At 47.4% G+C, this 19,081-nt stretch overlaps 2 protein-coding genes across 2 annotated transcripts in view; one reads left to right on the forward strand and one right to left on the reverse strand.

Moving 5' to 3' along the window:
• Positions 1–394, reverse strand: part of TMEM53 (transmembrane protein 53) — a 5,189-nt gene extending 4,795 nt beyond the window's left edge. The window contains exon 1 of the mRNA XM_078867874.1: positions 238–394. Coding sequence (XP_078724000.1) covers positions 238–370 — 133 coding nt within the window. The 5' untranslated portion in view covers positions 371–394. The remainder of the gene's footprint in view (positions 1–237) is intronic.
• A 3,737-nt stretch (positions 395–4,131) lies between these two features.
• The window catches only part of IPO13 (importin 13), a 70,898-nt gene continuing 55,948 nt past the window's right edge, over positions 4,132–19,081 (forward strand). The window contains exons 1-4 of the mRNA XM_078867678.1: positions 4,132–4,649; positions 9,737–9,949; positions 10,576–10,805; positions 17,546–17,845. Of these exons, the coding sequence (XP_078723804.1) occupies positions 4,611–4,649; positions 9,737–9,949; positions 10,576–10,805; positions 17,546–17,845 (782 nt within the window). The 5' untranslated portion in view covers positions 4,132–4,610. The remainder of the gene's footprint in view (positions 4,650–9,736; positions 9,950–10,575; positions 10,806–17,545; positions 17,846–19,081) is intronic.

The raw sequence follows: 19,081 nt of genomic DNA on the forward strand, positions 1-19,081 counted from the left end.
GTCGTCGCGACGACGGCGGTGGCGGAACGAACCCGCTTCGTTTCACGCGCCGCGTCGCTCAACCAGAACCTCTCAAACAAACATTCACCATCACCATCATCACACAGGGTGGGGGAGGGGTCGATAAAATGAGTACCACTGTGGGGAGTCAACAGCGAGTGATCGCACGTTGCCACGACACCGGGCCTCATCGTCAAGCAACATTCAATCCACTGCTGGATGAAAGCTGCCACCCACCGCGGTTCCCTGTGACAATCCGAAGCTGTGGCGGGGGGTGTGGGAGGAGGTTTACCGACGAAAGCGGCTCTGGGAAGGTGATGTTATAATCCATATCCTGCCCTGTGCCCGCCACCTCCTCCTCGCTTGCCATGACGCCCGCACTCCTCGCTCTGCAATTCCCAACGCGCATAAGGCGGGAGGGCCCAGCGGGCCACTCTCGGCCGAGGCGCCGCGAGCCAATCGCGTGAGAGGATCAGTGACGCCACGCCCCCTTCTCATTCCCATGCAGACTGGGGAATACAATGGCGGCTCTTAGCCAATCAGAGCGAGGCTGGGGGGGCGGGCCGTTGAGGTTTCTTAGGGTTCGCGAACACGTGCCGAGGTTGAAGACACGCGGGGTGGCGTGAGTTGGTGTTGTGGGGTTGTGAGCCCAGAGTGGAGAGGGGCTTCTTCCCTTGTAGCTGTAATGCGGCGGTCGTATCGCTGGGGCTGTCGTCGTCGAGTGCGTACATGTACGGCCTTGTGGGCTAACCGGAAAAATGAATCAAAGTTCATTCATTAGGTATAGCCATGTGAGCCATTCAGCTCTTGAATTGGGTGCAACCGCAACAAACAAAAAACAAAAACATGAACAAGAAAACATCTTAAAGTGACTATGTGCAAACAGAAAATCCAAGAAAAGACAGCAAAATATTGCAGAAAAATCACCGTACACCAACCCTGTGCAAATATCCCAGTGGGATGCAAGTCAAACAACAATTAATAATCATTGCCAGCGAACATTTATGTCTTAAGTTGTAAACGGCGCTGTTTGAAGTCTAGGCTCAAGACCTTCCCCTCTATGACTGATTACACTATGTAACACCATTTTTGTTCCTGGGTAGTAAGTGTTATTTTGTAATTGCTTATGCCTAAAAAAGTATTATTCCCCACAAACTTTGCTTTTGTGACCAGAACAATGATATTAAAATGTACCTATTTTCATTGAGAAAACGGACGAATTTGTGTCTTTTCGTTCAGATAAAGTCAGAAAAAAAAATAATCAAAATTAACATGTATCTATACTAAAGTTATACAAAACATACAAAAGATGTATCTTTCACCTGTCAGAGTACATGTACAGCCCTATTGTGAATCAACTGTATGACGGCCTCCCCACGCAATGGCTAAAATATGTTACACGTGAATTGAGATAATATGTTGGGGACACGCAGGAGCTTTGTAATTAAACGTTTCCTCTAAAGTGCAGTACTCCCATTTCTCCATATTAGTGGGGTACTAGAAAATGTACCCACCTGCGTAATCATTTTGTAAGTAACATAATCAGGTGCTCATATTGACAGACAGAGGGCGCTAATTCACCGTTCATCGTTGACCAGGAGGTACCCCAAAGATAAAGATCACCCGTATAGCCTGCACAGACTGATGGGGCAAGTGCTGTTAGCGATCACCTATGAAGGCCGGCACGGTACACGAGGGGGTGGGTGGCCAGCACCACGGCCCGACCGCATTTGTCTCCCCATTGGCGAAGGTTTACACACCGCACCAGGTACCCATCTGAGGCTGAGTCGACCTAGGGGGAGGCCCAGGACCTGACGTTTCGAACTGAAATCATGGGCAGCAGTCTCGGCCCAGATTTGACCAGGAATGATCCCGTTGGCTAAATCCAAATAATTGTTCGCGTCGTCGTGGAGAATATTCGTAGCAAAATTAATTAGACAATACGCCTGCACTGATCTATCCCTCCACTTAAAAACTAAATATAGTTTTGGTCCATTGGCTTTGCATTACATAAATTGTAACGTCGTACTCAGATTGTAAATGTTGCGGATTTGCTCTCCAACACACCGGTGTGATGTACTAGTAACGAATTGGCACGTTATATTTATCTGTTTAATTGGCTGTGTCGGGCGGTGATGGGTTTAACGACACATTAATATTTCCGCGATCTAACCCCAAAAACCTATGGATTCCTGCAGTCACGAAAGCTTCAAATCAATACTAAATTGTAGTTTGTACGGTTTATACATAGAGCCGTGTTCCCCGGATGAGAGGGCGCTTGTGAAAATAAGACGCGGCCCCGAACTTGTGCCCGGTGTCAGTAAAGTTATACTGTACATATATGGTCTCACACACACACAGCGACCGGATTATAAGACGCACCCAACTAACGTTAGCTTTCATATACAGCGGGGGGGGGGGGGGGGACGTGCGTCTTATCAAACAGTGGAGATGTATTTGCTTTTCACTGCCAGAGCTGAAGCATGGAATCTGCCCCGTGCATAAATCACCTTGAGATATAATTTTTTTTAAATCTCTTTAATCGCAATGCTTTAAGATTATATTCCATCCTAGCGTATGTGACAGCGAATACGTCCAGGAGCTAATTGCTCACGAAACGACGGATCTTCGGCAGAGAGAGAGGGCCCGTGCAGTTTTCCCATTGCTCCGTTGGAGGAGCGCAGACCGAGTGGGTTTACTGTGTGCTCCGTAGTTTGGGTGATGATTGAAATGACGAGCGGAGATCAATTCGGCTGTTTTATTTATGCGATTGGCTGCCCCTGCTTTATCTTGCTCGTTCGTGCGAATTGACTGTCACCGGTTATTACACTAATTTATGCATAGCGTGTTTGTGTGAATAATAATGAAAATAACCTACGGCTCCTTTGTCAATCCACCGCCGGATGAGTGCGTCATGGGAATTGCTTGACAACCCTACGATTCTACGCATGGGTATACGTATACATACAAGGCGTGCATCGATTAATCGATTTCCAGTGCTGACGTTACAGGCATCCGTGCGCGTGTAAAATCGATCATTTCAGATTCGTGTTATGAACCCGGGGCTTCCCGAGTTCGATTCCCGGACACGGCTTACATTAAGTGGCGAGTTATATGCGCATCAGTTCCGGTGATCCCTCCTTTAAACAGCCGCAGTGACCAGCGTGGGGAGGTATGGTCAATACAAGCTCCTGACTTCAAGAGTAAATTGACAGTGCTGCACACGAGTATTGTTACTATGCAATGACCCCTGCCGCCACTAGATGCGCTGCATCAACTACAGGGGACAACGAAAACCCATCTCAGCATGTCAGAGTATTATTTAATCGCAACTTAATTTTTTGACAACCTCTTCCTTCGACGCACATGGGTAATCGGACCGAACCCGTAATCGGTATAGTCATCGATTAATTGAAAGTCGGGTACCCCAGCTGTGATCTTCAATTGGTAGATAAATTTAACCGATAATCTGTAGAGTAATCTGTCAGTTCTAGATTTGAAGCTTTCGTGACTGCAAGTATTCATATTCTTATGTTCTTTCGGTAAAGTCACGTGGGTAAAAAAGTAAAATTAATAAAAGTAGAATAAAAATAAAATAAAAATCACGACGTTTCGGAGGTGATTTTTATTTTCTTTTTCTTTTACTTTTATTAATTTGACTTTTTTACCTACGTGACTTTACCGAAAGAACCTAAGAATATGAAAATAGTAATCTATCAGTCGAATAATCAGATGTCCCAGCTGTGGTGTTATTCCATCTAGGTCCAGAAATATAATAATCGGTAGAATAATCGATTGCATGAAAGGCGGATAGCCCCTGCTGTGTCCTTCAATTGGTAGAGAAATTGAACCGATAATCGGTAGAATAATCGATTACATGAAAGGCGGAAAGCCCCCGCTGTGTGACTTCAATTGATAGAGAAATCGAACAGATAATCGGTAGAATAATCTATTACATGAAAGGCGGATAGCCCCCGCTGTGTAACCTCAATTGGTAGAGAAATCGAACTGATAATCGGTAGAATAATCGATATCCTGAATACGTTAATCGAAAACCGCACGCCAGCAACCACCAACCACCACCAACCACCCCGCATGCAGTTGCAGTGGGACCCGGTTCCTGCCGGTTCCCGGTTCCCGGCGTCGCTCTGCGGGACCCGGCTCTGAGGACCGGGGCTGTCAAGCAGCAGAAGCAGCAGCCACCACCGCCACACGCAGCTGCCGACGCCTCCGCTTAGCCCAGCGACATATTGTTTATTGTTGTGTTTTTAATAGTAGCCAGAGGTCTAGAGGCGTCAGAGAGCGAGCGGAGAGGCGAGAATCTCGCGGCTTCGGCCTAAGGCGCCGGGCCGTGTGATGCAGCGCGCAGAGGGGTCGCCACGGTCTCTCTCGCTCCGCCTGCCCAAGTCACGGCGGCCTTCGTCATTGTTAGCGTAGATAGATTTTTGTGTGTTGGGGGGGAGTGTATGTTGTTGTTGCTGCTGCTGCTGCTGCTCGTGGGTTAGCAGTGTCGTTGAGGTAAGCGAGCTACAGCGGCTGTCGCTGACATCGTAGAAGCGGCCAAGGCGGCTGCGGCGGCGGCGGCGGCTGCTCCACCTCCTGCCCGGGCCATGGACGCGGAGGTGTTCACAGCGGACACCGTGGAGAAGGTTGGGACGCCGCGGCCTCTACAGCTCCCCAGCCTCCACCCCCCCCCCCCAGCATCCATCTCTCCCCCAGCCTCCATCCCTCCCATCCCTCCCATCCCTCCCCCAGCCTCCATCCCTCCCCAGCCTCCATCCCTCCCCAGCCTCCATCCCCCCCAACCTCCATTCCTCCCCCAGCCTCCATCCCTCCCCAGCCTCCATCCCTCCCCAGCCTCCATCCCTCCCCAGCCTCCATCCCCCCCAGCCTCCATCCCTCCCCAGCCTCCATCCCTCCCCAGCCTCCATCCCTCCCCAGCCTCCATCCCTCCCCAGCCTCCATCCCTCCCCAGCCTCCATCCCTCCCCAGCCTCCATCCCTCCCCAGCCTCCATCCCTCCCCAGCCTCCATCCCCCCCAACCTCCATTCCTCCCCCAGCCTCCATCCCTCCCCCAGCCTCCATCCCTCCCCAGCCTCCATCCCTCCCCAGCCTCCATCCCTCCCCAGCCTCCATCCCTCCCCAGCCTCCATCCCTCCCCAGCCTCCATCCCCCCCAGCCTCCATCCCTCCCCCAGCCTCCATCCCCCCCAGCCTCCATCCCCCCCAGCCTCCATCCCCCCCCAGCCTCCATCCCTCCCCAGCCTCCATCCCTCCCCAGCCTCCATTCCTCCCCCAGCCTCCATCCCTCCCCAGCCTCCATCCCTCCCCAGCCTCCATCCCTCCCCAGCCTCCATCCCTCCCCAGCCTCCATCCCTCCCCAGCCTCCATCCCTCCCCAGCCTCCATCCCTCCCCAGCCTCCATCCCCCCCAGCCTCCATCCCTCCCCCAGCCTCCATCCCCCCCAGCCTCCATCCCTCCCCAGCCTCCATCCCTCCCCAGCCTCCATCCCTCCCAGCCTCCATCCCCCCCAGCCTCCATCCCTCCCCCAGCCTCCATCCCTCTCTCCCAGCCGCTACCTCAACCCACACCGCTATCCCCATCTATCTTCCAGCAAAGCCTCCAATAACCTCAATTACTTCCATCTCATCTCACTCCCTACATCCCTCTGTACCACCTAAACACCCCCCTCTTTATAGCACTCGCCAGCATCAATCGCCATATCTTGCCTCTCTCTCTCTGACACCCAATTATCACTCCATCACTCCGTGCCTGTCTCGCCAAACTCTGCGTCTCCAGTGGCATGCAAACATTCGGCCATCGCTCACTACAGCGTTGCCTTCACCCCTCTGTAACCTTCATTGCCTCCATCATCTCTCTCGCTACACTCCCTCCGTCTCTGATATCCACTCCTCTCCTCCGTCTCTCCCAGCACCACCCTCTCCATCCCTGCATCCATCCTTCCCCTCCCAGACTTTCGATTCTTCAGTGATGCCTTCTTTAGCTTCATCCCTACTCCCAAGTACGCATGTCTACTGCGTCCTTTCATCGTCTCCAGCGCTCTCTCCATTCACCATTCCCGGTTCCATCCCTCCTGATCATCCCTCTGTCAATTAATTCCTCTTGAGGACGGCTGCTTGCGTTGTGGCCGAAACGTCGTGAGAATTGTATTTTATTATGTTTTATTTTATTATTTCCCTTCTACGTGACTTTACCGAAAGAACCAAAAATATAATTCCTCTTGCACGAACGATTATTTCCGAGTCCTCCTGTCCTCCCGACAGCTTTCCCGGCATCCACCCATCCCTCCTCCACTCCCTACGGCACCTCCCAGCGTTCCTCCACACTTCCATACATCGCTCGCTACGGCACTCCCTGTATCCCCTCCTCCTTCATCTCAATTCCTCTTCAAGCACCATCTGCCATTCCATCCCTGATGACCCCCCCACACCTCTCTGCATCACTATTAAGATGCAGCCTCCCCACACCCCGACCCCTCCTCCTTCCTTATTTAACATCCATCGCGAACGTTGTTGCTGCTGGCCTCCGTGGATCTTCCCCTACAGCTCTCCAGTAAACCACCACCATCCATTCTTTCCTAACTCTCAGCCCTTGTCCCAACCCTCATCATATCCCCATTGGCAACCACCATCCAGCCCTCGCCATTCTCTATTCGTTCTATTCTGAACGTCAATCCTCGCATCTTTTCAAGTCTCCATACACCCCACTCTGCACAGTCACTGCCCCTGTGTCTGACCGCCTTTCTCTCAACGTGTGTGCGCCTGTCTTACGCTAGGTACCGATCTAGATGCCTCTTGTTAACCTGTCTGCCTGCCTAACACTTCGTACCTGTCTTACGCCCTCATCTGTCTTCCTGATAGTCATTCTCCTATCTGCATGTACTCCCTCCTCGTCCACGTGTCTGCTTAATTTTCATAAAGCTCCACACACATACACTTGTCTCCTTGTTAGATTCATGTTATATTCTTGGTTCTTTCGGTAAAGTCACGTTGAAGGGAAATAATACAATAATAAAAATAAAACAATAAAATTCTCACGATGTTTCGGCCACAACGCAAGCAACCGTCCTCGGGTGAAGAACAGAGCTGTCGGAAAGACAGCGTCCTAATGACCAAGAATATGAATCCCTGCAGGCACGAAAGCTTGAAATCGAGATGTATGTTAGTGAACACCTCTGAAGTCCAGCCTACAGCATGAGTAGTGTGCCCGCATACTACAGTACCTGGCTGCCTTTGCCTCCACAGTGCGGTGCTGTTTGCACACTGCACCAAGTACTAATTTAAGGCTGCGTTGACCTAGAGGGGAGGCCCAAGTTAGGTTCAGATACCATTTTCCATCAATGCCATTGCGTGGTTGGCATGGGCCTTGGTGCAAGGAATGAAATGGGACTCTCTGTCCCCCCCCCCCCGCTTCGTAGCCTGGCGCATGAGCTCCTCTGGCCCCATGGGCCTGGTACAATTGCTCTGCCTGTACAACACTCGATAGCTATGCCACTGCTTGCCGCTGAGGTTATGTATGGCCAGGAATTGAACTCCGCTCATGGGGTTTGTAGCGCAGTCTGCTAACAAATGCATGCACACAGGCACGGTAATTTGAAATCATTCCCCACTCAGCCCATAGTAATCTGACCGTCGCCTTTCTGTTTTAATCACGGTGCCACGCTTTGTACCCCGTGTATTTGACCAAACAGCATTATCCTGGGACCCTTTGTAAATTTAAATTGAACCACGGTTTATTTTTTCTCGAAAGGAAGCGTGATAATCCATCTTCTCCACTCGGGTACGTGCGGCGAATTTTGTCCAACGGCTTTTTAAAAACACACACGTGTGTGTGCTTGCTCATGTGGGAGTGGACAGTTCAAACAACATTGATTGGCCACATCGATGTCTTCTGTGGCAGAGTTTGGGACTCCAGTAAAAATAACATTCTGAGGCACGTTCGAACAATCCATCCGCTGCTCTCAGTCCAGCTGCCCTAGGAAACATGGACGTTCCAGCTGACAGTTTTGTGACTTGCAGCAACTAAGATATCCACGGGAGATTTTGCCTACGACCAAATCACCATGAATGTGGCTAATGTCATCAGGTCTTGGAAGCTAAGCAGGTTGGAGCCTGGCTTCTATTTGGATGGTTACCTCTAGGGCTTGCCAGGCGTTATCGGAGTTAAGCTGCACGGTGGGTGGGAGAATTAATGCTGCCACCCCCTCGTGGGGGCTTTCTCCTGGTGTCCTTATTTCTCAGCTCATGCCAAACACTTGTTAATGGTCATTGAAGGCTCCTGAAAACATATTGAGAATCAGTGAGGTTTTCCTGCATATAATACTGGTAATAATGTTTAGTTTAACATAGCGTTGTTCTTGCAAATTTAATATTTAAGGAGATAATCTCATGCACAGCAAGTTTCATTTTAAAAAGTCGTTGGGTGAACTCAACTGAAAAACTGGCCAGAATATTTATACATAGGATAATCTTTGAAGGCAGATTGGGATAAGATGTTTTAAATAAAGAGGAGCACGGAAGAATGTTGTAATGCTTTTGAAAAACTGAACTTGATTATGAAATGTAGCATACCAGGTTGCCTGAAGAGGAGAAACGTTTTACAGTGATTGGCAAATTACCCATTATTACCTGGAGTAGAAACATGGACATTGACAAATGCAAAATAATCTGAAAAGTGCTCAAAAAAGGTCGTAGTGGGACATATGTAGTTTGGCAGGACCACGAGAATTGGTGACGGTGTAGGGGAGGCATTCATCCAGCAGTATATTGATCATGGCTGATTGTTATTGTTATTTTAATAATAATTTATTTCAGTTTATAGTTCATTCAAGGGTTCAGCGTTTTCTGCGATGAATTCGTTGTGGGAGATAAAAACAGCTTGCACCGTTTTAATTGTCGAGAATATTTTGGCATTCCGGGTACACGGTGTAGCTTATGGTAATTTAGCCTGAGTGATGGACAGTCATGTGTAGAGCAGTTGCATCATTAAATCATGTCTATAATGTGTTCAATTGACAGGTTACATTCAACATAATACCCCAAGGGGCGGTAAATTTTTACTATTTACATACCGTGCTGCGCAGTAAAAATTCACGCTTTTTGTCATTGTCATGACCATTTAATTTAATATATCACATTCACCAACTGGAGCAGAGGTCTGAACGCATTCCGGTGATTTACGGCTCATTGTGTTAGAAATAATACGGGTGTAAAACTGCACACACTCCCTTCCACTTGTGAAATCTCTCTACGCACATACGCATTGAGAATGTCTGGCCAAATCACCTGGAATGTACCCTGGCCTCTTCAGATCTCGGAAGCCATGCAACGTTGAACCTGGGTAGTGTTTTTATGGGTGACCACCATGCATGCCAGGTGTTATAGGCTATTGGGTGCAGGGCTGTATGGTGGACGATCAATGGCAGTGCAGCAAAATCTGCTCCCATGTCTATGTCCGCTAAACCACACTGACCAGCCTTGTGAAATATTGTCGAATAACCCCCATGACCTGCACGGCGTGGAGAGGCCCTCACCCAGCAGTGGGTTGACAAAGTCATGTACCTGTACATGTGTATACGTACATGCATAAGCATTACATTTGCGGGCAGCGGTATCCGACGAGGAGTTGCGCATTGCATTTGACCTCTCTTTACCGGGTCAGTACCGCATTGCTTGTGCCAACAACTGTTATGGTTGTGCCGTGGTGGCCTCGGGCAGGCGCTGCACCAGCTCTACTATGACCCGGCGATCGAGCACAAGAACGCGGCGCAGAAGTGGCTGATGCAGGCGCAGGTGTCGCCCGACGCGTGGCACTTCAGCTGGGTGCTCCTGGGGTCTGAGAAGGCGCCGGAGATTCAGTACTTCGGAGCGAGCGCCCTGCACACCAAAATATCGCGCTACTGGGCGGACATCCCGTCGGAGCAGTACGAGGTAAGTTCTGGCACAGCACGCAACACCTCCCTCCCGAGATTGAATGTCTCGCTCGGCGTGGCTTTAACTTCAAGCGTCTGGCCGGGGCAATCTGCAAACGTATCGATTAGCATTCAGGTTGAGAACAGCACAATCTCGTGTTGGTATAAAACTACGATCCGATAAATGTGCATCATTGTTATAAATGCTTTCTGCTGGTTTATATTCCCTGCAGGTGGAATGTGTTATTTGTGGGAGAGTATTAAATTGTTTTAAGCGGGATGGGGAAAAGGTCAAAGCGGTAAAGCTGCTGTAAAGGGGGTGGAATTATAATAGGAAAGAGAAACTAACTGCCTGTTATTGATCCCAATGATTATCCTTTCCATCAGGGGGTCTGCAGGAAGCCATCCTAAAAGGTCTTCATATGCTCACAGATATCAGGCCTCAATCTCTGTTTTTACAGACAACCGAGATGTTTCTGGCCATGAAAGCAAAAGCTATTCTAATATTTGTTGGCAATTCTAGTGGCAATTCATATTCCAGGATGCGGGGGTAGTCCTTGCTAACGTCGTAGAATTTTAATTGTCTTGCGTCCAATCGTGTCCCCAGACGGGGCGGCTCATTGTTTTTTTTTTTGTCCTACGCAGGCACTCAAGTCTCAGTTGAGCGCGCGCATCGCTCAGTTTGCCGACGGGCCCAAGATGGTGCTGACGCGGCTGTGCGTGGCACTCGCGTCGCTTGCTCTCAACACCCTGCCCGACGCTTGGCCCACGGCGGTGAGCGACATGACGCAGGCGTTCCCCCCGGGCCCGGCCTTGCTCGAGCTGCTCACCGTGCTTCCCGAGGAGTTGCAGACGAGTCGCCTCGCTCAGCACAGGTAGGGGTACAACCGCGGTGGTGGCGAGACGCGGTGACGGCCCTTGAGTCGCCGCCTGTCCTGTTTTTCCCAGGATCGTCCTCTTTCTTTAAGTGGCCATCCTGGGAAATTCACCAAGTCTTCCCGGGGCGTAAACAATCCTGAGTTTTGTTACTTGCATAATAATTCACCACTTGAGACGTTGCATTTACATGTAGTTCTCCCCGACTTCTGGTGCTGAGGTATTCTTCTCTTCATTTTACTTTCCGATTTATTTCTTTCTCAGAGGTGGCAACCCTCGGATGCACATCATGGCACAGCATGCCAGAGTGGAACAGCGTTGCATGCGGAGAGACGTTTTAAATTTGTATCATGCTTGTTTACCCAGCTAAGCCTCACTGAATCTCAAAACACTTTTTAATGAGGATCCTGCCAGGTTTATTCTTGAAGGGGGCAATGTTGCTCTGTGTACATGCAAGCCATCTGGCTACCATGAGAGATTCGTTCATGAGGCTATCCACATATACAAACAGAGACAATTTCAACCGAGAAGATGGATTCTGGCTTGGCAATCATTGGAAGCATTTGATAAACCATTTCGGGTCTTAATTGATTGTGTTCACGCTTACGGCGACTTTCAGACCGCATTCCATTTTCTTCTCCACCCCCCTCCTCTTGGACCCGTCCATCTGACCAACTGCCAAATCGCTGTCCGTGGTGCTGACGTTAAGAAAAAAACGCCACTTGTTTCTAATTTTCTTGCTGTGGATTTCACACCTGATGATGATTGCTTGTGTTGCAGTCGAAACGTCGTGAGAATTTAATTGTTTTATATTTTTATTATTTTATTTCCTTTCTACGTGACTTTACCGAAAGAACGAAGAATATTGGGATATTTGTATGTATTTATGTTGAACTTCTTTCGCACCGTACGTAGCCAACCGTGCTAATCGGAGGTGCGGGGGAAGGACCACAAACTAAACACAAAAACCAGTACCAGTCAGGAAATTTGAGAATCTAGAGGGAGAACCCATGCTGAACAGGAAAAGAACACACCAACTCAACGCAGAAAGATGCCCGAAGTGGAAATCGAATCCTTTCTTGCTGTGTGGCACATGCGCTACCACATGTGCTGCTACATGTGCTACCACTGCACCACAATGATTTTGTGCCCTGCCGTACTTGCTGAGAGCATCCTGCCCATGCGCAGGTTAATGCAGGGAAAGGCTCTTTGCAGTCTCGTCGATATTTGCAACGAAGAGGAGAGGCTGACTGAAGGCTTAAATGCCACCGTTTTACAACTACACAGCTGAAAGCACTGCCTATTGCATTTGTATAAAAAATGGCTTGGGACTAAGTATGTTGACACACTAATACGTCTATCAATGGAAGCAAGTTGGTGTGGTTTTTGTGTGAATAATATTCAAGTGACATGATTTGTATTCAATATGGTAACCCCTAAAACTTAATCTATGACATGCTTATGTCACCTGAGTATTAGTCAGCCTCAAGTAAACTGTTCCAATTTTGTAGAAGTATTTTGTTCTAAAACAATGCGTTGTGCCATTGTATCAAATTCTAAAGGCTTTGTTGAAAGAAAATTAAACGTCTTAAAATTTGGATTGTGAGGCTTAACACTGGTGCCCAGTGTGATATTAGCTTCTACTCTGGCAATTCCCAGTAGGTGTGACACTGTTATGTTAATACCATTTGGCCGTACCTGGCGTCACATTTTTGTTTAAAGGATGCTGCACTCAATTGATATGCTGGTGAAGAATATAATTTAGAATTGTGACACATCCAAACCCACCCTGAAACTATGCATTAATCCTCTTCGTTTTTGTGATTGAATATCTACCGCTGCTGAATATTAATATGAGGTTAAGAGAGGTGGAATGATTTACTCACCACCTTACCAATTTGGTCAACGCAATTCTACGCTCAAGTTGTTTGGTTGTGAACGTAGCGACCACTCATGGCTGCAGAGATTGCATGAACCCATTACTTACAACCTATACCAATCTTGATTCTTAAACGCCTTAACTCAATGCATGTTATCGTGAGCTTGATTGATATTAATCAATTATTTTTTTCTGTATCTAGATTCAATCCCATTCAGATCTTGCATTGTAGTTCTGATGTCCACTTCCGTGGGTTGTTCTGTCACACGAGGGGTTGAACTGGGTTGTCCTAAATTGATATTCATCTTGTAACTTGACATTGACAGCACGATCGGGATATAAATAACTAACCATAAGAGGTGTTTGGGTTAGATCACGTAAATATAAATGTGTCGTTAAACCCGCCATCAGCCAACACAGCCAATTAGTAAGGTTTGTCACGTAAACAGAACATGCCAATTCGCTACTAGTACAGCACACCGGTGTGTTGGAGAGCAAACTGACAACATTTACATTTTATGAAGGGAAAAACCAGAGGGCCCGGACAAAAATCCACTCGACCATGGGGAGAACATTGAAACTCCAAATATACAGCAATCGGGGTCGGGATCGAATTCGCGCCCTCCTGTATCCCAGGCGAGGAAGTTAACATCTCGCCACCACGATGCTCATATGGGGAAATGACAAAAAATTGCTGAAGATAAATATACCACTGATGAAAGTTTAGGTGAAGTTTGCAGAATGTAAGTCTACGATAAAAAAAAAAGCATACCTGTGCTACAGTGGAATAAAATGGAACACTTTGCTTATACATATGCACAGCCGTAGAAAGGTAAAGCAATTTCATGCGCGATTTATCTAGAGTCTGGTCAGATAACTTAGGGACGTTTCTCAAAATAACTGCATTTGACGGAGCATGCGTGAAATAGCGCTTTCCCACGGCGCGCATAACGAGGGCACAGGTAGATCTTGGCGGACTGCACGGAGCTTACGCTGCATGCGGTGAAGTGTCTTGAAAAGGCATGACAAAAAGTATCCTGCTCGCTACATATGTCATTCTGAGTGGCCCACATTATGTGTGAAACGGTTGACTGCTTAGTGTGGGATGGGCCCTTCATTTTGAATAGGCCGGTCAATTTATATTCTTCTGTTGCAACCGAACGCGTCCGCGTGACTTAGCTGTCTGTGCCTCACGTTATTCAAATGTATACTCGGAGCCAACCAAATTAGAATGTGTATGCGGATATATAGAGGGACTATCCATAGCATAGGACCTTTTGTGTGTGTGCTTAGTATGTTATCCCCCCTCCGCCCACACCTCCGATTAGCACTGTTGGCTACATACGGTCAGAAAGAAGTTCAACATACATACGTACATTGGAATCTCCGCTCTTCACTCTGGGTTTATTCCTTGACTACAGATGTGATTCATTGTTTACAGGGTAACGGGAGAAGGCCAACCGAGCATTTTTCTTGCAATCCACACACTGTTTAAAATGGCTTAAGAGTACTGTTAAACATCCTGCAGCACCGTCCAATCTTACACGGTTATTGATTCTTCACCCTTCGCACTCGACACGCCTCCCCCTATTTCATTAAATATAAAGCAGTCGCATGTCACTTACATTTTCCACATGCACAGCAAACGCATTCCATTCTCGAGTCCTTATGTGTACAGTATATAAAATCTTACTCATTTGCATGTAACAAATATTAGCGGTGTGACGATTATCCATCGCCCCTGCTTGGTTCAATTAATTGACGTGATTTAAGGGTGCGCTTCGATTCGATAATAGATTCGTACGTGACGTTGGTGAATGTAGAGGCGTCTAGTTGCTGCATGGATCGCCTGAACCCGTCGCGTAAAACGTATACCGATCGAAAAATGACAGTTCCCACGGGATTCAGTTCGTGCATCGTGAGCTCAAATTTCAAACTTAATGTATTAATCCATTTCATTGCTGCACTCGCAGTACATACAATAAACGGCTCGTTACATAGCATGTGAAAAATATTTTTTTCTTCTTTCATTTACTACGGAATAGTTGGTTACATTCCATGTGAAATTTGCTCATTGAAAGGACACCGAGATGCAGTGCAATGAGTTCTTTTTTTGTGTGAGCTCAAGCTGTTTGTGTTCTTTGTCCCGAGAGACCGCTAAGATCGTAATTATAATGGATATCAGCAGTGCATTTTCAGGGTGGAGCATTCGTAAAGGGCAGACTGCAGACTCGATGCAATATGCTGAATGACATCTAATCTCCCACTAATACACACACATTTGCCAATTATTTTTCGTAGAATCCCGTATGCGTAATTTTAATTTGGAATAATAATAAAAAATTGATCCAGTATATAATTTTCATTTACAAGCGTCTCCTAACCTTTTTGCATCGTGAGGTTGCGTTTTCTGTACACGAGACATTAAAATGTATGGACCCGACGACAATAATTGTGTTAAAGCTTAATTTATTTGAGCTGTGCATGGTTTGTTTGAGCAAAATGGTTATTGCCGCTGCATGCATTACAAGTCGCTGCAACCACAGCATTTTTAACTCCAGTCTCGTGAACAATACTCCTAAATGTAACAAATTATGCCAACTTCTTAATCCCAATCAATGTAATTTTAGGTGAAATATAGGCATATCCAAAATATTCGCATCACCTTGAAAATTCATCTGAATACATGTTTGTAAATGTTAAAAGAGTAGCGCACAGTCCCCGAGACTACGACCACCAAGGAGATGGAGCGATGAGATACAAGGCACGTGCAACTGCTGGACGTCAGCTTGGTCAGGCCTTCATCCAGCAGTGGATTGATCACGGCTGATGGTGATGCTGGTTTACCAAAGAAAGCCTCAACAATTGACGATGCTGATTCCACATGCAGCTGATTTACAGAATCATTATTTGAAGCCGTAACTTTGATTTGAGCAGCCTGTGCTGCTTTTAATCAAGTGATCACCATCGCTCATTGGCGGTGGCGTGTTAGGGGGGAGGAGGAGGACAGGAGTTGCAACAACGACTCTCAAGATGAGAAGATGGTGCGTGAGAGAAACAGGATTGAGGGATTAGAGGGAGAAAGAGATGGAGAGAGACTAAATGAGACCGAGAGACGCAGGGACAGCCCATAGCTAGAAAGAGGGAGGCGTTAGAGACACACGGAGACACAGAGGGACACGGAGACACAGAAATGCAGAGAGTGCCCAAGAAATGAAGACACCGAGATAGAGATACCAATGGAGGCAGTCGAGGCAGTGACACTGAGACGGGGAGAGAGACGGGGATGGACAAAGACAGGGAGACAGAAGCAGGCAAGTAGGCAGACAGATGCCAGTTTATTTTAAAAAATACATTGAGGAAATACTATTCAGCCTTGAATTTGGATTTGCAGTCCATTTAGATAGGGAATTCCAATTCGGCTGACAAGTTAAAAAGGTGAAATCCTGCAAACCCATGGTGAAAATACAATTGGCATGTAGCTCGCACCGCTGCTGCTGCTACCTTGGCAGAGCCTGCATCCATTGTTTTAAGTGGATGGTTAAATGGCTACATTAGCTACGGGAAATGCATGCTATCCCTGGGGGTGTGTTTTTATATGCGTTTAAAAAGATTAAGCAGCTTTTACTCCATCTCAATATATACTAATGTTATTATGCAATTATTTAGTTTTTTTTTACTGTAGTCGCTGCTAAACAGACAGTGTATCCCATTGTAGTGTTATTCTGTTTGTACGCTTTCGCTATTCATTTACCACAACCACCTTTTACCTCTGTATTTCTGACCCAGAGTCGCTACAATTAGTCGGTTTAAAAATATATAATTATGCATTTGTTTGCATGCTTTAATGATTGCTAATTCATAATATCATCTGCAATGTGGGTATGTGAATGCTGTCCTGGGTTTGCCCCTAAGTGTGGTGCTTGCTAACCACACTTAGGGGCAAACAGTCTGTTAAGGTTATAATAAGATACGCATGCAAGGTTTACCCCCCCCCCCCAAAATTTTTTTTTTTTAATAATTGTTATCATTTGGGGTAAGGATTTGATTAAAAAATAAATTATTCATCTAGTTTTTTGCCAGCTTTGTTTTTATTTAACATTTTACTTCGTTTTAATTTGTTTGGGATGTTACAGCATACTATTTGCATACGCTTTGCATAAATCCTGATTATGGTTTCTCACGGGCTTGCTCGTCTGTCCTCTCTCTGTCTCGTTTGTGCTGTCTGTCTCGCCTGATTGTGTCTTTCTCGTCTGTACTGTCTCTACTCTTTCACTTGTACTGTTTTTGTGCCTTTTATTCGTCTCTAAAGTCACATTTGTTCCATTAGCCTCAAAGGAAAAACATGTGCACGAAATGTTCTTGATTTGAAAATAATTACTTCTCACGAACACGATTGGATGCACACATCATGGGCGTCAGAATCAGTTTTTATTTCGCGGTTCTTTTGTTGGATTGGTCGTGAAGATGAAGTGGCGTGGTCTGCGGCTTTCAAGGGAGGCCGATGGTGGTTTTGCGATGTTCGGTTGGATGTGTTTTCTGGGATGGGTGGCCTGGATTAACCGGGAAACATTCCGGTTTTGTTTACGAATATTCCATGGACCTGTTGCGAACATGCATTGCTGCTAACCACAGGTGTTGCTCACAGCAGGTGTCGCTCGCCACTGATGTTGACCATTGCCAGGAATCAAACTGAGGTCACTGGGTTCAGAGTGCGGCGCCCTAACCGCTACGACACAGCTCCACCAATTTTTGTTGTTATTGTTGTACCATTGCACTAAATAAAGGCAAATCTGCTAATCGATGACTGCTACAAGCCTAACCAGGTGTCGCTTGTCCCTGCTGTGACGGCCCATGCAGGAAGGGCGTAGTGCGAGGCGTGCTGGCGCGCGAAGCTCCCGCCTGCGTCTTCCCGCTGCTCCTGCGGCTGCTGGAGCAGGGTGGCAGCGGCGGCGCGGGCGACGGCGCGGCCTCGGCAGGCGCCACGACGCTTGGCCAGAAGGTGCTGCGATGCTTCGCCAGCTGGGTACAGCTGGACGTGCCGCTCACCGAGTGCGAGGGCCTCGTGCACTCGACGTTCCGCGCGCTCAGAGACGCGGAGCTGTTCGACACGGCCGTCGATGCGCTGGTGCAGGCCATCTCGCAGCCCGACGCGCAGAGGTGAGCCCCGGGCTACCACCGTCATGTTGGTCTCTAGCGACCGACACGTCTACCGGCATGGTCCTTTTATGAAATACAAGATGGTGCTGTTGTATGGGGTCGAGTGCTGGGACACAAGAGGGAGGACCAAGCTATGGTATGCACAAAGATGAGGACGTTACGGTGGATGTTGAGTTTGATAAGGAAGGACAGGGTCAGAAACGAAGAAGTGAGAGGAAGACTCAAGGTGGGAGAAATCACAGAGAAGATGGGAGAGATGTGAAATCTTCCAAATGCAATCGCGGTAAGGTGCATTGCCTGGGATTACATTGAGAGACAGAAACCCCCTCGTTCAAAGTGTTGAGTGCCTTTTTATCAGAAACGTTATTCGAATGTTATGGCCTTTTTATTATTAGCAAAGATTCCTATAATGTATTGTTTTTGTGTAGTTACACCGAGTGACATGATGGGTGATACATGGATTAGAAAACATGCAAGTTTATACAATTCAACTAACTTTTTGGGATTATATTTGTATATACTGTACTCTTTCCTTTTTTCTGATCCATGTCATAGCAGTTAATATGGACTGTGAAAATAGAAAATAAAAGTGAAAAGTGTTAAAGCCTGGAGAGGTGCATGGTTAGAACTACACTGATTACCAGAAAGAGGAACATATTTATTAGACAACATGCATGTTAGATTCAACATTTTCATCCCTGTGAAGAAAAGTGAGCTTTGTCCAGACATGTTGCTAAAAGGGTTCATGTCCAGTAGCCGAGGCTACGTGCAGAGTAACAGCCTCAGAAGAGAATATGCCCAAGAGCACCTCCACCATTTAGATGGAAGGAAGATATGTTCTCGTGTGGCAATGCCGAGTTTTCATTGTTACATGATGGCATCACGAGGGATCGAGACGGCTCTGGGAGGCCTTCATCCCAGAGTGGGTTGTTGATCGGATGATGATGATGGTGGATCACGGTAATGATATTGATATCAGAATATTGGCTAGAGACCTTCACAACGGCACGTGGTTCCCTGTGGGTCCTCTGGGTCAGCTGCCAGGGGTCACGAAACATGGAGGAGACATTTGTGCTGATGCATGCGCACTTGTCTTGCCGCACGCCTCCTGGGATGAGTGTCGGTGTGATGGAGCTTTGTTTTGAGCTTTCCCCGCAGAGCTCTTATGATGATGTTTACAGGCCCAGAAAAAAAAAAAACTTAAAAGTACACACTCTTGGAAGTGGCAGTTGTCAA

Source organism: Lampetra fluviatilis, chromosome 24 (genome assembly GCF_964198595.1).
Source record: "Lampetra fluviatilis chromosome 24, kcLamFluv1.1, whole genome shotgun sequence".
NCBI lineage: Eukaryota > Metazoa > Chordata > Hyperoartia > Petromyzontiformes > Petromyzontidae > Lampetra > Lampetra fluviatilis.